The sequence below is a fragment of the Schistocerca americana genome, chromosome 6 (genome assembly GCF_021461395.2).
Source record: "Schistocerca americana isolate TAMUIC-IGC-003095 chromosome 6, iqSchAmer2.1, whole genome shotgun sequence".
Taxonomy (NCBI): Eukaryota; Metazoa; Arthropoda; class Insecta; order Orthoptera; family Acrididae; genus Schistocerca; species Schistocerca americana.
Window position 1 is genome coordinate 228,004,495 of NC_060124.1, and position 26,360 is coordinate 228,030,854.

At 38.3% G+C, this 26,360-nt stretch overlaps 1 protein-coding gene across 4 annotated transcripts in view; it reads right to left on the reverse strand.

Annotated features, from left to right (window-relative positions):
- The window catches only part of LOC124619453 (serine/threonine-protein phosphatase PP2A 65 kDa regulatory subunit-like), a 282,427-nt gene extending 256,401 nt beyond the window's left edge, over nucleotides 1-26,026 (reverse strand). Inside the window, exons 1-3 of one of the 4 annotated variants that reach the window (XM_047145848.1) lie at nucleotides 25,783-26,026; nucleotides 10,094-10,313; nucleotides 8,100-8,190 (exon numbers count right to left, since the gene is read on the reverse strand). In XM_047145848.1, coding sequence (XP_047001804.1) covers nucleotides 8,100-8,190; nucleotides 10,094-10,313; nucleotides 25,783-25,799 — 328 coding nt within the window. In that variant the 5' untranslated portion in view covers nucleotides 25,800-26,026. Of the gene's footprint in view, nucleotides 1-8,099; nucleotides 8,191-10,093; nucleotides 10,314-25,222; nucleotides 25,368-25,407; nucleotides 25,582-25,782 lie in introns of those variants that run through there. The other 3 variants (XM_047145845.1, XM_047145846.1, XM_047145847.1) reach the window with 3 other exon arrangements.
- Between the last annotated feature and the right edge of the window lie 334 nt (nucleotides 26,027-26,360).

Here is a 26,360-nt window from a genome sequence, read left to right on the forward strand (position 1 = left end):
GGCATGACATGTGACAGTTACCTTTCTAGCACTGACTGGAGGAATGATCACTTCATCTAGCACACAGTCTCCACACACTCAGATGCGCATCTTCCTGTCCACAGTATCCCATCTCATCTACCATAGTCTTCGAGCGACCACAACCTATAACTGCCTGAGAAGCTTTCACAAGTCCCATCCGAGAATGACATCATGACTACACTCTTGTAAGACGATGTATTCTAAGGGCTGTGTATGGCCACTTATACCCACACAAATGGTATATCTTCCTGTCGGTTTTACATATTTCCCATTAGCCACCTTCAGCAGAAATGTTTTGTTGTCGACGAATACGGTTTTCTGCAACTGGCGACAGTATTTCTCCAAAATGAATAAATATGATGCTCCAGACTCCACAAGAGCTTGGGCTGGTCGGCCATACATGAGGATATCGACGTAGTGATCGACGGTAGAGGATTTTTCTCTTTGGCGGCCTCAACTCCAAGGAAGGTCGCACCCATTAGTTTTCCAGGTTGCGGCAGCTAGGTGATCAGCTGGATTCTCATCCCCCACTCTGTTTATTTTCAACCCTCTGCCAACGCACCTGCCCATCTCTCCCCACTCCTCTCCTTCTTCATTCCTTCTTCATTCCTTCTTTCCCCACCTTCCTGCCCCGCCACCTCCCGACACTGCACCTGTTGGCATTCTAGTCCCTGCACACTCCACGAGACAGTGCTCATCTCTCTCCCCAACTGTACACTACTATCCCCTCCCCCTCCCTGCCACCTTCAGATTGCTGTTTGCATCCCAAATCCCAAATGACAGTTGCATTCCTGCCCAAGGTGCTGGAGGTGACAGTCGTGTGCATGAGGTGTGTTTGCTTGTTTTTATGAATGGTGTGTGTTTCTCTTTTACTGATGAAGGCTGTGGCTGAAAGCCCTATGTAAGTGTCCTTTAAGTGTGCCTGTCTGCAGCTTAACATGTCTTCCTTACAGTAAGTAACAATCTGTCTTTTTCTACATTGTTTATAGTCTATGTTTTTTAAGCAGTAACTAGGTGTTGTATCATTTCTATATTTCATTGCCACTGTCGGTTTTGTCACAATGTATGGGCAGAATTTTTCTGTTTGTTTCATTTATTACCAGTACATGGTGAACAAAGCTTGTACTGAGAATTTTCCTTGTCTGTCAGTGTGCAGTGCAGTAGTCTCAGTGAGGTGCTCAGTGTTTTCTAGGAGCTTGCATTTGTAATCTTAAAAAAAAATTGGACATTTAAATCCATGTATAAAAGACAACAGGGCTAACTTTTGTTTTCTTTCAAATTTTTTAAAGGGGTGGACAAGGAATGTCTATGTTGTATGCAGATGCAGGAGGATTGGCTGCAGTTTGCTTACTGCTGAGGTTACCATTGGCCATCTGCAGGCTGCTGTCTCAGGGTGTATCAGCAGCAAAGACACTGATATGTTGCTTGGGATATCTCTTGTTTCACCCACATGCTCTGCTACTGAGGCATCTTCCACCAGTGGAGCCAATGTAGGGGAATCCGACACACATCCATGTGTGTGGCAGTTTACAATGTGTTCACGTCATTTGAGGTGGAGGGTGAGGGTCAGGACTGGCCATCTAGCCTTGCCCATTCAGCCTATGAGAGGGCATGTGGCCATGCCTCCAGCAGGGTATGAGGAGGCCTACAAGGAGAGGCATTTATTAGTCATCAGGAACTCCAATGTTCGGTGTGTTATAGAGCCCTGCATGGAAAGTATCCAGGGCTGGAAAGAAGTCCTGCACACTCAGCATGTCGGGAGGGCCTCATTCAAGATGTACAGAAGGCCCTGCCTGTCATTATCAAGCGAGCAGGGTGCAGTCATCTTGAAACTGTTGCTCAAATTGGCACAAACAACTCCCTTTATTTTAGTTCTAAAGCTATCTACAGTTCTTACAGGCTGACGGCAGAATTGATGAAAACTGCTGTCCTTGCTCATGGGGTGCAAGCAGAACTTCTGTTGCAGAGCCATACTCAATAGTCGATTGGATCCTTTGGTTTGGAGCTGGGTGAAAGGTCTCAACCAGATCCTCCATCAATTCTGTGACAGTCTTAGCTGCAGATTTTTGGATCTATGTTTGTGGTTGTGGACTGTACTATTCCCCTGTATAGGTGAAATGTACATTACCACACAGGAAGCAGCTATTTGGATGTGGAGTGTACAAGGATGAGGCTGGACTAGGCAATATGAAGTCCTCTGATGAATGCTTGCCAGTCAATATGAAGAGAGGGAAAATGTCAAAGTTATAACTGTAAATTATTGAAGCACTGATGAAGTGTAATTTAGGCAAAATATCTGTATAGTGTGAAATGTGGCAATTGACCCCAAGTAATGTAAAGTGTAAGGTCATCCCACGAGTACTAAAAGGAATCCGTTAAATTTTGATTACATGATAAACAACACAAATCTAAAGGCTGTCAATTCAACTAAATACTTAGGGATAGCAATTATGAACTGCTTAAATTGCAATGATCACACAGATAATGTTGTGGGGAAGGCTAATTAAAGACTGTGTTTATTGGCAGAACACTTAGAAGATGCAGCAAATCCACTAAACAGACAGCTTACACTATGTCTGCCCAACCTCTGCTAGAGTATTACTATGTGTTATGAGATCCTTACCATATACGATTGATGAATGACATCGAAAACATTCAAAGGGCATCTCCTTTTGCATTAGTGCAAAATATGGGACAGAATGTCACAGATGTGGTACACTAGTTACGAAGGCACTCACTAAAGTAAAGGCTTTTTTCATTGCGGTGGGATCTTTTCATTAAATTTCAATCACTAACTTTCTCCTCTGAATGCAAAAACATTTTGTTGACACTCATCTAAGTTAGGAGACATGATGACTGTGATAAGAGAAATCAGAGCTCATACAGAAAGATTTAAGTGTTCAATTTTTCCACGCACTGTTCAGTTGTGGAATGGCAGAGAAATAGCGTTAAAGTGGTTCAATGAACCCTCTGCCAGGCATTTATGTTTGAATTACAGAATAGTCATGTAACTGTAGATGCAAACATGATCACTTTAAGAATACAGTGATCCAATGTTTAAGAACTTCTGGAATCCAAAACAGTTTTGCAAATTTTTACTTTAGTAAATGACTGGTTCTGATAAGTTAGATCTTCATTAGGTTCATCTATCTCCTTAAAATAGTAAACAAAACAAATAAAACTTGTAGCCAAGATAGGTACCATAATAAGGTATCATGATTCCATCCACTTGTCAGCAGAAAACATCTCCCCCCCCCCCCCCCCCCCTCCCCTGTCAGTGGTGAGTAACCTGAGAATCTGACACCATAATTCATTAGCGAATGAAAACAGAAAAAAATAAATCAACTTTCTTACAGTTTCATCTTCAAAATCTGGTATTATCGGCAACACAAAATTGCAGAGTTTGCATGTACAAGAACATCTGAAATGCATGACTTCCAGTTCAGGTTCTCATCAATAAACATATTTATGAATTAAGAATACTCTATTTCTTTTACTGATTTATCCTCATGGATTATTTCCAATGATGCGGTCAGTCAGGTCTTCTGCAGTACTGAATTGCATGTATTGTATGTTGTCTAAATTCAGTGACAGTACATTTGCAGAGAACCAGTTACGGATTTTCAAGGATGTATTATTTACATTTTCAAGTATTTTCTTTAGGGTTGACTGTGCATTTACAACTATAAAATTAAACACACACCCCAAGCCACCAATAGTCTTTTCCTTTCCTGTTCTGTTCACAAATAGAGCAAAGGAAAAATGACTATCTATATGCCTCCATACGAACCCTAATTTCTCTTAACTTATCTTCATGGTCCTTATATACACTGTATGTTGGTGACAGTAGAATCGTTCTAAAGTAAACTTCAAATGCTGTTTCTCTAAATTTTCTCAATAGTGCTTTGTGAAAAGAATGTTGTTTGCCCTCTAGGGATTCCCATTTGAGTTCATGACACATCTCTATCACCACCAATGATCTTTCGGGCCATGTTTGTGGAAGGCTGCATTAAGCTGAGCTTTCACTGGGTGAGTGGCATGAGGTGTTGCCCCATCTTAGATGAAAACAGTGGTTTCTACACAGTTGTGTTCCTCCAAAGCAGCAATCACTTGCTGTACATACACCTGACAGGCCCTCCAAGCGTACTCTCTTCAAAGCAGAATGGGCCAAGAATAAAGGTGCTTGTGAATAAACACCACACAGTTACATACGGCGAGTGCAATGGCTCTTCACATGCAACATATGGCTTAACAGTACCCCAAATTCAGCAGTTTGTGTATTCACTGCAATGTACAGTAGTACAAAATGTGCCTCACTACTCCACGGAATATTGCCCGGCCATATGTCTTTGACTTTGATCCATACCACAAACTGAAGAGCAAATCCACACTGTTGCTGCAGATCACAAGGTTTCAGTTGCTGCACCATCTGGATGCTATATGGGAAGTAGTCAGTGTAATATAGACTGGAAAACTTTCCATGCTGTTGACCATGTAATGGACAATTCTTGTGACACTGCACGAACACTAGCAGTACCCACAGCACATGTTGTGTAGTCATTTACAGCAAGAGCTACCTCATAAATAACTTCCTCCAGGATAAGATGCCTTCCTCATCCAGGTACCACACCAAGCTCACCCGTGTTTTCAAATACCATTATCATCTTCTTTAAACTATTTAATGACATTTTGTCTCTCCTGAGGACTTCCAGTTGGCAATACTCTCTCAATGCAGCACTGCAATTGCTGATGTTCACAAAAAACATTTTGACTTACAGCACACGGTCTCTCTTCTTAATAGCCACACTTTTCACTCACATTATGGTTTGCCAAATGACAATGTGGAAGTCATACCATCACACAAATGATGTACAGTGCCATATTTGCAATTGATGGCCCAAATTAAAACTAATTGTTTTCCAGCACAAATCGGTCCTGCATTAATGCATTATCATAACTATCAAGTTTTGCTGCTGTACAATAATTACAGCCCACACTGGGCCTCCATGAGTAGCTGTGCTTTAATTATAACCAACCGGTATAAAGGTAGTGGTTGTTGCATGGTTCACACATTGATCTTTTTACATATGCACAAATTTCTACTAATTTTTTAAAGACATAAATTATGCATTCTTTTTTTAAACAAGAGCGCACCAGTCTCTATCCTTGTTTTCTTGGGATTTTCCAATGTTTGTTACTAAAGCATGGTGGGTGTTTTCCACACTTAATTGACTTATCACATGCTTTTCAAGAGCATGATTGCAACAGATTTAACTCTCCTAGTACCACTGGAGTCAATATGACCCCACAACCACATTGGAAAATCATTTCTCCCTTGTTTTCAAAGCTTTTTTGTTCCACAAAATGCATGAAATTTTCTCTCTGAGTTAATTTTATCCAATGGTGTTTTGTTCACTCTCATATTTATAATGCACTAAAGTTTATTAACTTTTTCCACTGGGGGTCAGTAGGACCCCAATCTAAATTTCTTTTGTTTCTTGAACATAATATTTATGAAAATAGAATCATTACTGTTATGCTGAACAACTGTCATGTATGTTTTAAAGTTAGTTCATTAAAATACCGCCAATGTATCCGGTGTAAATTATTTGGGGTCTATATGACACTTTATCCTGGTAGCACGTGGGTCAAACTTTGCCTCTACATCCATCATTTTACATCCATCACTTTGGAACAAAATGATGTCCATTCACTGTGTAAGTGGAATATTATCAACTGCTTATCTGCTCTTTCTAGCAAAAATACTCTCCTAGCCTTGTAGATGGATTTATTAACTTTAGTAACCATCATCATTATAATTACATCATGATCACTAATCCTTGTCCCTGTACTGACATCTTAATACTTACGTTGTCAGAAAAGAGAACTATTTTAGATTCTTGACTCTGTTATACCTGTACTAGCAAGAAAGGTCTTTCTTTTTAATTACTTATTAATAATTGTACAATGGACATACATTAAGAGGGAGATTAAAGTCAGTAACTAGAAAGGAAAAAAAGGCCATAATGTGGAGTACACAAACTGGTTATTCAAAAGTTGATAAATTGTGCAGTAGTCTACAGGACAGTTTCAAATCTTACAGAAGACTATTGTAGCCAATCAGTGACAATGACATACACCAAAGATATTTCTAACTGTCTTTAATCATGGCGACAACAATATGTATCGCTACAGATCATGAACAACATGAACCAAATGTAAAGCTATGTTTCAATTATGACTATTTCTTAGAAGCTGATAGAATGCAAAGAACTGGTAAAACTAATGCAATGAAGAATGAAAATAAACACATTTTCTAGGTCCGACGGTGTGACTATTACAGCATTAATTATTAAAGGGAGCAGCTCTCTGAGTAGCGCAGGAGCATGTTAGTGGAAATTAAATGAATATTTGGCAGTAACTGAAACCTCCCTTCATATTCACTCCCAAATGAGCTGCAGTTCATCTATATTAAAATAGTGACCTCATTTATTGTAAAGATTCAAATCATCAATAATGTTACAAGGTGCATTCAAGTTCTAAGGCCTCCAATTTTTTTTCTCCGGACTGGAAAGAGATAGAAACATGCGCATTGTTTTAAAATGAGGCCGCGTTCATTGTCAATATGTCCCAGAGATGGCAGCACCGTACGGCAGATGGAATTTTACCGCCAGCGGCGAGAATGAGAACTATTTTAAATACTTAAAATGGCGACGTTTTCCTTACTTGAGCAGCGTGCAATCATTCATTTTCTGAATTTGAGTGGTGTGAAACCAATTGAAATTCATCGACCGTTGAAGGAGACGTGGTGATGGAGTTATGGATGTGTCGAAAGTGCGTTCGTGGGTGCGACAGTTTAATGAAGGCAGAACATCGAATGACAACAAACCGAAACAACCTCGGGCTCGCACAAGCCGGTCTGACGACATGATCAAGAAAGTGGAGAGAATTGTTTTGGGGGATCGCCGAATGACTGTTGAACAGATCGCCTCCAGAGTTGGCATTTCTGTGGGTTCTGTGCACACAATCCTGCACGACGTCCTGCAAATGCGAAAAGTGTCATCCAGGTGGGTGCCACGAATGCTGACGGACGACCACATGGCTGCCCGTGTGGCATGTTGCCAAGCAATGTTGACGCGCAACGACAGCATGAATGGGACTTTCTTTTCGTCGGTTGTGACAATGGATGAGACGTGGATGCCATTTTTCAATCCAGAAACAAAGCGCCAGTCAGCTCAATGGAAGCACACAGATTCACCGCCACCAAAAAAATTTCGGGTAACCGCCAGTGCTGAAAAAATGATGGTGTCCATGTTCTGGGACAGCGAGGGCGTAATCCTTACCCATTGCGTTCCAAAGGGCACTACGGTACCAGGTGCATCCTACGAAAATGTTTTGAAGAACAAATTCCTTCCTGCACTGCAACAAAAAATTCCGGGAAGGGCTGCGCGTGTGCTGTTTCACCAAGACAACACACCCGCACATCGAGCTAATGTTACGCAACAGTTTCTTCGTGATAACAACTTTGAAGTGATTCCTCATGCTCCCTACTCACCTGACCTGGCTCCTAGTGACTTTTGGCTTTTTCCAACAATGAAAGACACTCTCCGTGGCTGCACATTCGCCAGCCGTGCTGCTATTGCCTCAGCGATTTTCCAGCGGTCAAAACAGACTCCTAAAGAAGCCTTCGCCGCTGCCATGGAATCATGGTGTCAGCGTTGTGAAAAATGTGTACGTCTGCAGGGTGATTACATCAAGAAGTAACGCCAGTTTCATCGATTTCGGGTGAGTAGTTAATTAGAAAAAAAATCGGAGGCCTTAGAACTTGAATGCACCTCGTACTGTACACACTGACACAAAATACTTAAGGTGGTGAAACGGCTATGGTAATTCCACATTAAAATCATTTCATATTAAGTCAAGCTACACAAAAATTAATTTTTTATGGTCAGCTTCACATCATTTGAACTTCTAGGTCATGAAACACATTTTTCAATTAACATTGTAAATGTCTCTCAAAAGGATGATATTAATAGGTTTCAGATACCATCATGCGAACTGTTGCACAGACCACTTACCACTATCAGAACCAACAAGGATAGCAGCTGCAGCTCGCAAGAGAGCAGTAACAAGACTGGCAGATGGTGGTGGCTTCTGCTGCTGCAAAATCTGGACAAAATGTTATTTTTTATCTAATATGATACTGAAATCTAGTGGTAAGTAAGCCAAAAAATAATTAAATTATAATTATTAAGTCATCAGCTTTATTCACAAGCAATGAGTATCTGTGGAGATTCAGGAATGTTCCAGAAGAAAAATTTGTGCTTGTTTTCTTTTTAATAACTGTTGACCTATAATTTTACACAACTCCATCTTCACTCCATCATTCATCAGAATTTATTCATTACCTCAAGTAACTGGCATCTGTTCACAGATTCTTAATACTTTTGATATTACAATAATGTTCTCAAGATACATACCAAGAGACAGCATGTTAGAATACACAAAATGCAACTAATACCTACAAATAATATATTCACTGGTTTGAGTAGTGACAGCTGGTTAAGTACTTTTTTTAATCAAGTGTAGCTTATTGTGCAAGTGTAGAGTATGAGAGATTTTGAGGAGCTATGTCATAACAGCACAGTGGCTGAGAGGTCTAATGCACAGAGTTGCAATTTGTGGATCCGGGTTTGACTCCCACTGGTACCAACACTTTTCTTTCTCATTTTATTTTATTCTTCACAATGACAAATTAATTATAAAATTTGAATATATTTTAAGGGTTCAGTTTATACATGTAAAATTAATATACTCAAATTAATATACTACCCAAGTCAAAAGGCTATAAGCCACCACACTGTGCCACAATGGTATAATTTTGTGTTAACTGCCACTGGGTTTGAGTTTCGTACTAACGTAAAAATTTTACAATAGTACATTTGAGGTGTCTTGGTACTAACAGCAATGAAGTAAATCAAGACATTTCTTTCATTATTGTTACTTTACTAGATCTTTTGTAGTGGTACAATTAGGGGAGTCACAAAGGTGTTAAACATGTAGTACGCAAAGGCTAAAGAGAAAAAAAAAAAGATCAAACATTAAATTACTCACTCACATTAAGAGGCTGTTACCCTCCTGAAAGCATGTAAAGGCATCCTCAGAAGAGCAAAACATAATTTTACAAAGGCAGTTGAATAGTGAATTGAAACTGATACTAGGATTTTTTATTTTTTTTATTTTTATCAAACATTTTTGGAACTATTAATGGTCATCAAGTAATGTACAAATACATGTCTGACCACCAGTTGCTTTTTTATTTACGATCCAAATAATAACCAATTTCAGTCACAGTCCATCTTCACAGATTAGGGTTAAAACAGATTAAGCCACACCATCACACCAGTCATTACTTAAATAATGGCCACATCCCATGTGTAGAGCATGTCATGAATTCCAGTTGTAAGCTGGTTGTAATTGGTTGTATACTGGAATTCATGACGTGGCCATTTTTAAGTAATGACAGGGGTGGTGATGTGGATTAAACTGTTTTAACCCTAATCCCCGAAGATGGACTGTGACTGAAGCCCATTGATATTTGAGTTTTAAACAAAAAAAAAGCAGCTGATAGTCAAATATGCATTTTATACATTAATTTTAATTGTTCTAAATCATCTGTGTCTTCTGAAAACTAGGAATTGTTTTGATAATTTTTATGGTGTTTCTTTTGTGTGTAACATTCAGCTAGATGTAACTGAACATAACAGGCAATTAAACACAAATTATTCAAGCAAGTGTAACTTGAAATAAGTGATATTGCCACCACACTAAACACTTATGATCCTGCTTGAACCAGTCTACACATGTAAATTTAAAAACAGTTGAAACCCCCCCCCCCCCCCCCCCCACACACACACACACCTTTCTTTTTTTACAGAATCAGCCGTGATTTGTGCTTAAGTATTTAATATTTTAAATTCAGAATAAACAGATACCATTATATGCAAGTAGTTTTACACATGAATTTCTGTCGCAGCTACGACGAGTGATCTACATGACATTTCACTCCTACCTCCAGAAATCTAGCACTGGCTTTGCTGTGAAGCGCAAGAGATTCCATGGTATGTGAACTTGGTGACATGGTGACAGCACGATCTGGTGTTGCCCATGCAGGTGGGGTGAACAACAACTCAATCATGCGAGGCAGCAAAACAGCAGCAACTTCTTCCGTTTCTCCAGTCTGCAGCAGCTGTTGCCTCAGTGCACTCAGCTGCTGTGACATATCATCTGCACTGTTAAATTGAAGATATACACATTTAAGAACAATGGTATACAAAATTAGATATTTTGACAAATTAATTATTTTTGAAACACAACTGCTGTTGAGTTTTATGAATACAATGAAAAAGAACTGTCAGTTACATTTAACAAGTTACATCCCCCCCCCCCCCCCGAACATGAACCATAATGAAGAATTCCAGAAACAACTCTTTGAAACTTTAATAACATTTTTGTTTTATGGTACATCCCTGTACTCTAATTCCCACTACAGTAGCAATTACATCACAATAAGATAGCAGAGATGAACACTCACAGATCAGCTTGGTCCTGAAATAAAAATGGAAATCTGAAATCTTAAACTTATTTAAAAAGCTCATAAAAATGAAAACAGTGTGTTCAGAACTACTCTTTAACACAGAAATAAGTCCAGTGATTAAACACAATTAATAATGTTCAAAATGAATTAAATGGATAAGCAGTCCCAATACTGAAAATAAGTACATAAGTTTGTAGTTGGTTGGTTTCATGTTCAATGGTACAATTAATCATAATGATGTGGAACAAGTCATTTCACATTCACATTACAAATTCATACATAAATATGGGTACGTGCTCACCATTTACCTTTAAAAAAAAAACGTGCAGTTGTGAGATAGTAACTCCTATCCATCACCTTTTACACATTACAAAAATAGAAATTCTTCTACAGAACAGACTGTTGTTGTTGTGGTCTTCAGTCCAGAGACTGGTTTGATGCAGCCCTCCATGCTACTCTATCCTGTGCAAGCTTCTTCATCTCCCAGTACGTACTGCAGCCTACATCCTTCTGAATCTGGTTAGTGTATTCGTCTCTTGTTCTCCCTCCACAATTTTTACCCTCCACGTTGCCCTCCAATACTAAATTGGTGATCCCTTGACGCCTCAGAACATGTCCTACCAACCGATCCCTTCTTCTAGTCAAGTTGTGCCACAAACTCCTCTTCTCCCCAATCCTATTCAGTACCTCCTCATTAGTTATGTGATCTTTTTTTTATTTATTTACAGCTCGAAACATGTATTTAACATGCATGGGCAATGTTACAATAATTACATTTAGATTACTGATACACAATATATACAGATTACATGCTATTAAGTAAAAGATCATTTAAGTATATTTAACATAGCATTCCTGAGGTCAAGTCATGTCAGCACCGCACTGTATGGGCACTTCAATACAAGCCATTTTTTTTAACTCATTTCAAAAAATTCTACCAGAAAGTTGTTTCAGGTTGTTTGGCAGAGAATTATAAAATAATGAATGGGGTATTTGTTGTTAGATTCAATCTTCTGCTCACCATATGAAAGTCTGATTTGTGTCTTGTATCGTAATCATGGATTTCCATATTCCTTTTTGTCACTTTTTTGTCTTTTTTCACTAATAATATTCACTGAAACATACATATACTGCATAGATAGTCATAATATTAAAATTAATAAACAGGTTTTTGCATGAAGTTCTGGGTCTTACTTTTGCCATAGTTCTTATTACTCTTTTCTGCAATACAAATACCCTTCTTATATTGTATTGGACACACCCACCCCACAATACAATTCCATAAGATAGATGGGGATACACCAACCCAAAATACACTATTTTTATTGCTTCAATATCTAGATATTGAACTAATCTCCTTAGTAAATACAGACTAGATGTTATTTTACCACAGACATGATATATTTGCTGATTCCACTAAAGTCTGTCATCTATATATATCCCCAGATATTTACATTCTGAACAGGTATTTTCCCGAATGTCCTCATTTACAACAGTATTTTCATTTGAGCCACTTGTCTTAAAATAAATTAAATTAGTTTTGTTAACATTGACCCTCAGGTTTTCTTTTTCAAAATGTGTTTGGGCTTTTTCAACAAAATTCTGTACCACTGAATTTAGGCCATCGTTACTACGTGCCCAGCAAACCCCAGAGGTGTCGTCAGCATACATAGTAATACGATGACTAATGTCTAATACTTTTGGGAAATCATTCACGTAGCAAATAAACAAGAAGGGGCCCAAGATAGAGCCTTGTGGCACACCACAATTTATATTTCTTATCTTTGATCTTCTTTTTTCGATTACCTCTCCATTATCATACACAACTTCTGTGCATTGTTGTCTATCTTTAAGGTAAGATTCTATTAAAAGCAACAGTTTCCCACTGACACCATAACAAGCAAGTTTACTTAAAAGAGCGCCATGATGGACTCTTGTCAAACGCTTTGGAAAGATCTACAAAAACCCTCCTGCCATTTTGTAACCCTCATTTATTTTCTCCATCAGACAGTGTACAAACTGTACTCCTGCAGATATGGTGCTCCGACCACTTCTAAAGCCATGTTGGAAATCTCCTATTGAGTTATTCGTACTATAGTGCTCGATTAAGATTACTAGTATTATTTTTTCAATTAATTTACCAAACACTAAATTTAAAGCAACTGGTATGCTGTAGCTTTCTTTCGCCTTTTTTATATAAAGTTTTAACTATAGCAAGTTTCAGTTTCTTCGGAAACACACCTTCTTCAAGTACACAATTTATTAGATGGACTAATGATCTGGCTAACTCATCCTTGCATTTTTTCAGGAGAAAATTCATCCCATCCAGCTGATCTTTTATTTTTTAGGCTGTCCCTTCTAATCTTCAGCATTCTTCTGTAGCACCACATTTCGAAAGCTTCTATTCTCTTCTTGTCCAAACTATTTATCGTCCATGCTTCACTTCCATACATGGCTACTTTCCATACAAATACTTTCAGAAACGACTTCCTGACATTTAAATCTATACTCGATGTTAACAAATTTCTCTTCTTCAGAAACCCTTTCCTTGCCATTGCCAGTCTACATTTTATATCCTCTCTACTTCGACGATCATCAGTTATTTTGCTCCCCAAATAGCAAAACTCCTTTACTACTTTAAGTGTCTCATTTCCTAATCTAATTCCCTCAGCATCACCCGACTTAATTAGACCACATTCCATTATCCTCGTTTTGCTTTTGTTGATGTTCATCTATATCCTCCCTTCAAGCCACTGTCCATTCCGTTCAACTGCTCTTCCAAGTGCTTTGCTGTATCTGACAGAATTACATCATCGGCGAATCTTAAAGTTTTTATTTCTTCTCCATGGTTTTTAATACCTACTCTGAATTTTTCTTTTGTTTCCTTTACTGCTTGCTCAATATACAGATTGAACAACATCAGGAAGAGGCTACAACCCTGTCTCACTCCCTTCCCAACCACTGCTTCCTTTTCATGTCCCTCGACTCTTATAATTGCCACCTGGTTTCTGTACAAATTGTAAATAGCCTTTTGCTCCCTGTATTTGACCCGTGCCACCTTCAGAATTTGAAAGAGTGTGTTCCAGTCAACATTGTCAAAAGCTTTCTCCAAGTCTACAAATGCTAGAAACGTAGGTTTGCCTTTTCTTAATCTAGCTTCTAAAATAAGTCGTAGGGTCAGTATTGCCTCACGTGTTCCAATATTTCTACAAAATCCAAACTGATCTTCCCCGAGGTCAGCTTCTACTAGTTTTGCCATTCGTCTGTAAAGAGTTTGCGTTAGTATTTTGCAGCAGTGACTTATTAAACTGACAGTTCGTTAATTTTCACATCTGTCAACGCCTGCATTCTTTGGGATTGGAATTATTATATTCTTCTTGAAGTCTGAGGGTATTTTGCCTGTCTCATACATTTTGCTGACCAGATGGTAGAGTTTTGTCAGGACTGGCTCTCCCAAGGCTGTCAGTAGTTCTAATGGATTGTTGTCTACTCCCAGGGCCTTGTTTCGACTTATGTCTTTCAGTGCTCTATCAAACTCTTCACGCAGTATCATATCTCCCATTTCATCTTCATCTTCTATTTTTATAACATTGCCCTCAAGCACATCGCCATTGTATAGACCCTCTATATACTCCTTCCACCTTTCTGCTTTCCCTTCTTTGCTTAGAACTGGGTTTCCATCTGAGATCTTGATATTCATGCAAGTGCTTCTCTTTTCTCCAAAGGTCTCTTTAATTTTCCTGTAGGCAGTATCTATCTTACCCCTAGTCAGATAAGCCTCTACATCCTTACATTTGTCCTGTAGCTATGTCTGCTTAGCCATTTTGCACTTCCTGTCGACCTCATTTTTGAGACGTTTGTATTCATTTTTGCCTGCTTCATTTACTGCTTTTTTATATTTTCTCCTTTCATCAATTAAATTCAATATTTCTTCTGTCACACAAGGATTTCTACTAGCCCTCGTCTTTTTACCTACTTGATCCTCTGCTGCCTTCACTACTTCTTCCCTCAAAGTTACCCATTCTTCTCCTACTGTATTTCTTTCCCCCATTCTTGTCAATTGTTCCCTTATGCTCTCCCTGAAACTCTGTACAACCTCTGGTTTAGTCAGTTTATAGAGGTCCCATCTCCTTGAATTCCCACCTTTTTGCAGTTTCTTCAGTTTAAATCTACAGTTCATAACCAATAGATTGTGGTCAGAGTCCACATCTGCCCCTGGAAATGTCTTACAATTTAAAACCTTGTTCCTAAATATCTGTCTTACCATTATATAATCCATCTGAAACCTGTCAGTATCTCCAGGCTTCTTCCATGTATACAACCTTCTTTTATGATTCTTGAACCAAGTGTTAGCTATGATTAAGTTGCGCTCTGTGCAAAATTCCACCAGGCGGCTTCCTCTTTCATTTCTTACGCCCAATCCATATTAACCTACTATCGAATTACAGTCACCCGTGACTATTAAATTTTCATCTCCCTTCACTATCTGAATAATTTCTTTTATCTCATCATACATTTCTTCAGTTTCTTCGTCATCTGCAGAGCTAGTTGGCATATAAACTTGTACTACTGTCGTAGACGTGGGATTTGTGTCTATCTTGGCCACAACAATGCGTTCGCTGTGCTGTGTGTAGTAACTTACCCGCATTCCTATTGTTTTATTCATTATTAAACCTACTCCTGCATTACCCCTATTTGATTTTGTATTTATAACCCTGTATTCACCTGACCAAAAGTATTGTTCCTCCTGCCACCGAACTTCACTAATTCCCACTATATCTAACTTTAACCTATCCACTTCCCTTTTTCAATTTTCTAACCTACCTGACCGATTAAAGGATCTGACATTCCAAGCTCCAATCCGTAGAACGCCAGTTTTCTTCCTCCTGATAACGACGTCCTCCTGAGTAGTCCCCGCCCGGAGATCCGAATTGGGGACTATTTTATCTACGGAATATTTTACCCAAGAGGACGCCATCATTATTTATCCATACAGTAAAGCTGCATGCCCTCGGGAAAAATTATAGCCGTAGTTTCCCCTTGCTTTTAGCCATTCGCAGTACCAGCACAGCATGGTCGTTTTGGTTAGTGTTACAAGGCCAGATCAGTCAGTCATTCAGACTGTTGCCCCTGCAACTACTGAAAAGGCTGCTGTCCCTCTTCAGGAACCATACGTTTGTCTGGCCTCTCCTCTCAACAGATACCCCTCCGTTGTGGTTGCACCTACGGTACAGCTACCTGTATCGCTGAGGCACGCAAGCCTCCCCACCAACGGCAAGGTCTATGGTTCATGGGGGGAGATAGACTGATACTATTGAAAACAAATACTGGTAAGGCAGTATACTCAAATGGTCTCCAGTTCAGGCTTAACACTGAATGCAGAAAGTTGTATTCAGTAAATCAAGCAATAAAGTCCAGTGACATAATTCTCACTGGGGAGAAATCATGTTCAAGATTCAATCTTAGGTCCACTACTGTTCCTCGTATATGTAAATGATCTGTCTCATACACAACAAGCAGAATTAGTTATTTTTGCAGATGACACTAGTATTGTAGTCAATCCAAGCATACATACAGGAGCAGGAGAAATGGCAAACAAAGTTCTTAAAAAGTATCATTGACTGGTTTTCTGCAAATCGTCTAACTCTCAATTTTAAAAAGACACACCGTACTCATTCTGCACATCTAGAGGTACTAAACCAACAAGTGTAGCACATGGTGAGGAAATAAATAGGCTGGAAACTTCAAAATTCTTAGGGGCCCACACTGACGACAATTTAAAAAGGAAAAAACACATTTTGGAACTCCTAAAACAACTTAGTTTAGCCACATTTGCACTTAGAATCATTGCAAATCTTAGGGAGAGACAAATCAGTCAGCTAACATCTTTTGCATTTTTTCATTTGATAACACCACATGGAATTATGTTCTGTGACAGCTCATCTTTAAGAAACAATACCAGAGAAGGAAAGTTGCTACTCGCCATATAGCGGAGAAGCTGAGTCGCGATTCACACAATTATGCCTATCACGGCTCAGCATCTCCGCTATATGGTGATGAAAATCAAACAATGGAACATGGAAAATCCAGGATGGAATGTAACAATGGAACATGGAAAATCCAGGATGGAATGTAACAATACCAGAGAAGGAAAGTTGCTACTCGCCATATAGCGGAGAAGCTGAGTCGCGATAGGCACACTAAAAAGATTCACACAATTATGCCTATCACGGCTCAGCATCTCCGCTATATGGTGAGTAGCAACTTTCCTTCTCTGGTATTGTTACATTCCATCGTGGATTTTCCATTGTTTGATTTTCATCTTTAAGAAAGAAAGTCTTCATCCCGCAAAAACATGCTGTAAGAATAATAAGGGGTGCTCACCCACAATCATCTTGCAGACATCTGTTTAAGGAGTTGGGCATTCTGACTACTGCTTCACAGTTTATTTATTTCCTCATTAAGTTTACTGTAAATAATCCACTACAGTTCAGAAGAAACAATGAGGTACATAAATATAATACCAGAACGAAAAATAACATTCATTACTCCTCACTAAGATTTTCTTTGGCGCAAAAGGGATACACAATGCTGCAACAAAATATTTGATCACTTACCCAGTGTTATAAAATGTCTGACAGGCAGCAAAGCAAAATCTGATAACAAACTAATAAAGTTTCCCTGACAACTCCTCCTACTCCAAAGAAGAATTTCTATTACTATTATGTGTGAACGACAGTGGCTAGGAATTACTAAATAATCTGCAATGTGAATGTAAAATAACTCATTCCACATCATAACAATATATGGAACATGTTAACTAACTAAATACACTGATCAGTCAGCCACTCTCTTTGCTCACATTCACCAATGATTCACTTCTCATGCAGTATAGGCCACAACATCATTAAGTATACACATTTTTAAACAGTTTTTCACTGATAATGGCACAGTCCATGTCTGAAAGATTAACATATACTTGTGCATTGGTAACTGACTCGTACATAGCCAGTTCAAATTTGCAAGGTGAAAATATTTTCATAGATAGTATTTGGACACCTGATCTCCTAAAGCGCTAGGTTCAGTTTCTAGAACTTTCCGCAATGTCTCAAGAATGATGGTAAGTAACTTAGTTCCCGGTTATCCAATCTTCAGAGAATGGGATTTTAAGCTCAGCAGCCCCCATAGTGTTATCTGAGAGGAGCAGGGTATATGTAGATACTGTGTTTCATCTTCTTCCTACAGTTTTGTCACCAACACCACAAACATGACACTAAATAGATAAACTCATGACATGTTTCACAAAGAAAAGATGCCAACAAGCATGAAGAAAGGAAACCTTTGCCGTTTGACTGGAGAACCTACCCAGCAGTGTGTCTCAGTCAACCATTCAGTTAATATTACTGCTGCAATGACTATATGAACGGTATCTATTCCAGCAGATGACACTGCTGCAGCAAGACATAAGATGGGTAACAGTCTCCTCCATCCCAGTAAATCTCTACAATGAATCGACATAGCTTCTGATCAACTGAAACTATAAATATGATTTCTTCTCTATTAACATGGCCATAGCAGTACAGTTTCCTTTCGCAGGTGACTTGAGACTTTCACAATCAGGTGTCAGTGTTGAGTAACTTACACACATACAACGTCCCCCAACATTGTCTTTCCTTCTCATCCTGTATGGTAAGTCTCCCCTGATCCAGGGTTCTGGGTGAGTTTTCTGAACTCTGCCCCATTCCCAACTCTCCAGTCACCCCTCTTCCTTCCTCGTCAACTCTTCTGCCAGAAGAAGAAGCCACTGGCACCAAAAGCTTGTACAAGTTAATCTTTCTTCGTATACGTGTTCTCGTTCCGCCACTTGATGAGTAGATTTTTTTATCTAGCCATTTATATTAGTGCTACCAACAGACATATAAAAGTACATGACAGTACCCTAGCTTTTGGAATTATTAGTCCTTCTTTGGAGAGGGGGGGGGGGGGGGGGGGGGGAGTTTTGGAAGGTTAAAAAGAAGGAAAGAACCCATAAGACTGAAAACTAGGGTAATATCAAGTACTTATATATGTCTCGATCAGTAGTACTACATAATGCACCTCCTGAAGATAAGTAACAGCCAGCAATTCTGCCTCTTAATTTACAATAAATTATCTGTCACTTTTATGCATAAAAATATTGTCTCAATTTTCCCAGATTTTCTTACAGCCAACGTAAGTGGTGGTATTATAGCAGCATTACAGTCCTTGATTTGTTCCCCAACATGAATCTAAATAGCTGACGTTTATTTGCTTCCAGAAATCATGGATGATACCCTAAAAAGATAGACCACAGAGCCATGATAATGTCCAAATCTGGTAATTGTGAATACCAAGGAAATTATTAACAGGATCATAGGCATATCCAGGCAAGTGAGATGGAATATCTTTATCTTGGAAGCTGCATTCCCCTACTGTATTCCCCTTGTGTTTGTCAGAGACAAAGGTATTATCAAGGGAGATGTGACAGGACTGCTCTTGTTCTTTATATCCATAAATGGTTTGACAGATATGGTGGGCAACAGTCTGTGGCTTGCCAAAGACACTCTAGTATGTGAAAAAGTTTCAACATTGTTGGGCGACTATAGAATGATACAAGATGACTTGGATACAATTTCTACTTGGTGTGATGCATGGCAGCTTGTTCTAACGTGGAACAATTTAAGTTAATGGAGATGAATAGAAAAAATAATCCTGTAATGTTTGAATACAGTACTGGTTGGGTGCAGTGAGACACAGTCACATCAGTCAAATATCTAGGCATAAAAAAGGAAAGTGGCATGAAATGGAATGAGAGTGGAAGGTAAGTGATAGAGAAAACAAATGGTCAACTTCACTTTATTGGGAAAATCCTAGGAAAGTGTAGCTCATCTATAAAGCAGACCATGAGTAAGACACTTGAGTGACCCATTCTTGACTACTGCTCAAGTGTTTGGGATCCCCACCAGCTTGGATTACAGCAGACATGGAAGCAGTTCAGAGGCATGCAGTCAGAACTGTTACTGATAGTATGGATATGCTCCATGAACTTGAATGGAAATGACTGGAGGGAAGAAAGTATTCTTTTCGCAAAGCACTACTGAGAAAGATTAGAGAACCAGTATTTATGAAACATTGCAGAACTATCTTACTGCCACCAACATACATCTCACGGAAGGACCAGCAAGACAAGATATGAGAAATCAGGGCTTATACAGAAACACTTTGGCATTCATTTTTGCCTCTTTCCATTTGTTAGTATACCAGGAAAGAGAATGATAAAAGTAGTACAAGGTGCCTTCTGCCGTGCACCGTTTGGTAGCTTGCACAATATTTATGTACATGTAAATGTTGCTAACACTATAAATGTTTGTAACACCATTTGCACCGTTGAATAAGCATGATCAACTAAACTGATTTCTTGGATCACAGTTTCTGTTTCAGTGTGAGCATAACATCAGCTGCAGAACACAGTTTGAGAATAAAACTGTTGCAGAACCTCCAATCAAATTTGAAAGAAAAGAGTCTGGATTTCATGCTTCGACTGGTAACCATGTACCAATGCATCTTGTGGCATGCAACAGTGTGGAAAACAGAATCAATGGATAACATTCATGTTTCCATTAGTCAATAAGGTAGATTTTGAGCTCCTTGCACTTGGGATATCAAACAAAATTTGTGACTGAATTGAAGATTTCTACACAGGGAGGAAACATTATGTTATTTTGCATGGAGAGTTCTCAATAGATGTAGAAGTAACTTATGGTGTGCCCGAGGAAAGTGTGCTGTTCATGCCACATATTAATGACCCAGCAGACAACAACAATAATAGCCTCAGACTTTTTGCAGACAATGCAGTCATCTATAAAAAAAAGTACTGTCTAAAAAACTGCATAAAAATTCAGTCAAATCTTAATAATGTTTCAAACTGATCCAAAGATTGGTAACTTGCTTTGAATGTTTGAAATGTAGAACTGCGGACTTCTCAAAACACAAAAACGTGGTATCCTTATATTACAATTATGTGTGACAAAATCAGTCAACTCATACAACTACTTGGGGGTAACAATTTGTAATGATCTGAAATCGAATGAAACAGTCTCAGACAAGGGTATAGCAGGTGGTAGACTTCAGTTCATTGGCAAGATACTGGGAAAAATTCAGTCGTCTGTAAGGGTGATTGTTTTATACTTGCGTATCTCATCATAAAATATTTCCAAAACGTGAGAGACGCATATCAAACAGTATTTGCAAGAGATATTGAACATGTTAAAAGAAGGGCAGCATGAATGGTCACGAGTTTGTTTGACCCACAGGAGAATTTCACAGAGGTGCTGAAAAACCTTAACTGACATATGCCATGTGTCTCATGAAAGCTTACTTACAAAGTTTCAGTGTCCAGTACTAAGTGAGGATTGTACAAATATACATTCATCTGCACAAAGCTCCCTATGGGACTACAAAGGCAAGTTCAGATCAATTCCATTGCACCTAGAGGCATTCAAGCAGCCAGTCATCCCATGTTCCACACACAAATGGAAACCTCAACACATGGCATAACAAGAACATCTCTCAGCCATCCACTTCATAATATTTTGCATATATATATATATATCTCTCTGGAAGTCTCTTCTTAGCTTCCTCCTAGTTTACAAGAAGGTTGGCAATAGGATGTATGCTTTATTTCTGGTGTTCCCATTGCAATGTTTTCTTTTTACCCTGTAAGGTGCAAATTAAACTCACAGGCCACATACAATGCTAGTGGTGTTTTTATTAGAGGTAACTATGTTCTTTAATGCCCTTCTGCCTTTTTCAGTAAGGTTCTTTCAAAGCTGTTTTTAGTGGCAAAGTTTTCTTATGAAGTATGCATTTTACACATGACACTAAATACTGTTCTTGTTGTTGTTGTGGTCTTCAGTCCTGAGACTGATTTATGCAACTCTCCATGCTACTCTATCCTGTGCAAGTGTCTTCATCTCCCAGTACTTACTGCAACCTACATCCTTCTGAATATACTACAGCCCCAGAAATGAGGTATTCATATGAGGCCATTCATATTGTTTGTCCAAATCATGTTTATTTTCATTTTTAAGCAATTCTTTCAGGTCTACGCCTATGCCTGAAATGGACTTCAGTTCACAAGGAATATTGTTTCAGCAACATGGTTACTATACAGAGCCCAAGATCATATTAGACAAGGATGGGGTAGATATTCAGCTGTGCACTAAAGATTCAAACATAGCCAAAATCATCAGACAGTCACACCAGCAACTAAACTGAAACACTCTTCCCAGAAAAGAAAAATCTCCATAGTAATTTAAAGAGATAGATGGAGAGGAAGATGAAGTCTGAAGATGAGCTTTAAAACACTATATCATAACTTCTTCAAATAATTGAGTACCTAGTCAGATTGCGGTATTCCATTTATGAGCAGCAGCAAATTAAAGGGAAAGGTAGTTTAGAGTGCTGGGTTCCACCAACACATAGCTCACACAGACTGAGCTTTATCTGAGGCTGGACAAGGATATAGAACAAAATTAGACATGCCCTAGATAAAATAGCCACACAAGATTCCAATGTAATCATTTAATGATATGTGCAAAACTTTTACTGTATGAGGAAGATTGGTTACAAAACAGAAAGAACCGAGGTTAAACATTAGCAAATTAGCTGGTACAGGATGGTTCACATCATGTTCAAAACACAAGTGATGAGGTGATGCTGAATCTCAGAACAAAATGAACAGATTACATAGCAAAAAACATAAATCAAGCCTAACTAAAGCAGAGGAAAAACCTAGAGAAAACATATGTGTTTATAAGTTATAAAACTGTCGTCAGCATAGTCAGACCACGTAATGTGGAAGAGATACATCTAAAAATCAGAGTACCTGAAATAGCAGAGCACCAATTTATGCATCAATATTAAGCTCACTAGAAAATTTTCCTTGCATTAAAATATCACATATAAGGTCTTGAAATAGGTAAGTTTAACAATTTTCTATGTGTAAAGATTATTTTAAATTATGTAAGTAACATATCCAGAAATAGAATAGCTTTTGAAATGTGGTGCTACAGAAAAATGCTTGAGATAAGATGTGTTGAGTACATAACTAATTAGGAGATGAACAGAACTGGGGAGAAAAGAAATTTGTGGTACAACTTGAGTAAAGGAAAGAATCAGTTTATTCAACACAGTATGAGATATCAAGGCATCATCAATTTAGTACTGGAAAGAACTGTAGTGGGTGGGAGTTACAGCTGAAGATGGAAACCAAGTGATGAATAAAGTACACAGTTTCAAATGGATGTAGGTTGCAAGGTTGCAGTAGTTTTTCAGAAATGAAGATGTTTGCAAAGAATAGACTAGTGTGGAGAGCTGCACCAGACCAGTCTTCCGACAGAAGGTGACGATGATGATGACAACAACAACAATGTATCCAAAATCTCTATTGGTACACCACGTTTCACAGTTTTACATTAATTTTATGTATAGTGAAGTTACGAACTTCCAGCATGCAGGAGTAGGTGTAGGTCAGCAATTTCTGTTAATCAGTAGAAACAAAAAATCAGTCCAATGTTGCAAATTTTACATTCTTATTCACTCGATGACTAGTTTCAGGCCGAGACCCATTTTCAAATCATCATAACATAGTCAAAAATGGCATTTCCGAAGATGTGAAAACAATGTCAAAAATGTGCAATGAACATTTAAGTGCATACAGATAAATCTCAGATGGTTTTCACATCTTCAGAAATACCCTCTTGCGTCTATGTTACAATGATTTGAAAATCGGTCTCGGCCCAAAACTACTCATCAAGTGAACAAAAAAGTAAAATTTGCAACTTTGGACTGGCTGTTTGTTCTATAGTGAATTTGGTACAAACACCATGTTCAACTACACCACGAAGCCAGAACATTTTGTTGAATTTAAAATCACGAATATTTTGTTAAAAGTTTATTTGTGTAAATAATTAACTGCAATCTCTTAATTTTGTCAGAATCTTTGGATATATGGTTTCGATAAAATTTTAAAACACGACTCAACTTGTTGCCCTTGATAATGTCATTTATAAGCAAGAATAGAAGATAATGAAGGGCTTACTAATGTTCACACTTTAATAAGAGAAAACAAGAATGAAATTTAGTATGCAGAAGAAAACCAAATGTCTGCTAATTCAGTCTGTGATGTGTCAGAAGATTGTAGCCCATCAACTGCTACTGCAAGTTAAAACAATGTCCCACTATTGAAAGTCAGTGACTGAAAAATCTTTAGGACACCTGTCGCATTTGCAGACTATAAATCTTATCTTGTGCAACACAGTAATAAGGCAAACTATGGCATCATAGAAGATGTCGAAGAAACACATATTGGCCAACACATTCTGTACCAAAACTAATTACTATTTACTGATATGTCAGTGATTCAGATTCCAATAGATGCATAAACACCATATATGAAAGAGAAAAGCTCCAAACTTGTGAAATAACCAATGTTCAAATGTTGAAATGCAATGAGCACAAGAATATTATTTAAACTTATTTTTCCACATTGACAGTATAATGCATACACATATGCCTCACACTGTTGAAATTCTTATTAGTTGTGCTATATCTGATGTCGGTGCATTGTTGCTGAAAAGAAGCACCTAGACTGAACTGGGCACATCAAGCGACAATGTTGTTTGAGGTAAATTATTTTTAAACTTTCCAAGAACTGGGATGAAGTAAATTTTCCTGCCTAGCTGCACAACGGTTAACAAAAAATGAATGAAGGAAAAAAGAGAGACAAAATTAGAGATGAGCTTACTTACAGTAGGGCATATGGATGCAAATTGGTTTCCGTTAAATAAGACGTATGTTAAACCTGTCAAATGATAATAAGCTCCCTGCTGAACAATTCTCAGCTGTGATACATATCTGACCAATTAATTCTTATCAAGGACACATTGATTCAGGGACTGAGGAATTGTTTCAATTTTCTCTTAAATTGGTACAATTTGTTGGTACCATACACAATTCAATTGAGTGACACACATCACTAAAACATAATAACAATGACAACTCATATTAATAATCAAAACTGGACACAATACATTATACGGGCTTTCAGAATATAGGAGAACTTTGGCCACTGAAACAGTGCTAAACTGCTAACAGCTAACGCTACAGCACTTTGGTGAACAGTCTTGCTTAGGGGCCTACTTGTCCAGGTTCACAGGCATACAAGACTGGTATACTTTCGTTGTCACTATGTGTTTGATGTCAAGTAACTTTATAAACATTCACAGGCATGGTGATTTCGGCAGCACTCATTTCAGTTTCTCATGCATCATACATGCCTGGTAACAAACAATTTTAAATGTGAATTAATGCCATTTTTTTAATTGCTTCTACATTATTGCCGACTGGCATAAAATATTAAAACAGATTTTTAAAATTATTCTTTGTTGAAGTTAGTAATTAGCTCTCTTACTTATAATTCTCGTCAGGAAAGAAAAACAAATCGCACTGCTTAGGTTCAGCGTTCCTTCATACGGTTTAAATTACTATTTACAAGCAATGGATGTGATTCTGATCAGTCATAACCTTAAGACACATCAGTTCTCTCAAGCACATGATGCTTCTGGTTCGAAAGTAGCACTTGCATGCCTTTCCATCACGCTTTTTTTCCCCTAAAGGGCTTACTGGCACGCCTTAACCATCTGACGGTATTTCTGCACAGCTACGATCTTCTCTTCTGTATGTCTGAAATGATTAAAAATTAAAATTACATGTGTGGGGTGTGCATTTCGAAGCTGTTGTCGATTAAATCGACAGTTTTTTTCGTGTCTTCGGTATTCTACTCCACTACCGACAGACCAGCGTCAATTGTGACTACTTATCAGTCAACAGTAAACTCGTTTTACATTATCTTTACTTTCAGACACGCGTCATCCGCTGACCAAAAATATTCAACAAACGGTAAGTGATTGTCAAAGCAGATCTCAACTAAAAAATTTGTCTGGATCCATGAGTTGCACAACAACACTAACAGGAATTTGGAAAAATAAACGTAATTTTTCAAATTGACTGAACTATATATACCGCAAATTTTGATACACGCAACTGTCTTTCTTATTGCAGCTGTCAACTATTAACAAACTCACCACGGGGGGCGTGGCATTCTCTTCTGTATGCTATCACAGTACCGCAACCTCGACCGCCATCTTTAACTAACTACAGCTGATGCTTGAATGAAAACACGTCTGCTGGAAACCAATCAAAGAGGGAAAGTCTGCAGTTGCACTCTCAATTCATAGTTCCAGCGACTATGGACAGGTAAAACATTCTCTCTTCATTTATGCAACAGGTTTCATTTAATTGCAGCTGTCGAAAAGAAACAACATCTCTGCCAACAGCGGCCCACTGGCAGATATTTTCCTGTCAGCATGCTGTTGTTCCTCTATGAAATTACTGACTTGCAACATCGAAACTCAACAGCAAATTCCTGCTAACATGACAGATTAGTATGGGAGCTGTAAAAATAACTTAATTCGCACAATATTCCGTTATTTTGTACTATAAGAAATATACAACCATCACAACAACGTTGAAAATTAGTGTGATGAACATTCTTCAGCTGGTGAACACCCCCCCCCCCCCCCCCCCACAATAGATTTCAGATGTAAAGTATAGATTGTGGTACAAATTTTCCAGGCTATGTGAACCACATACACTTACAGAT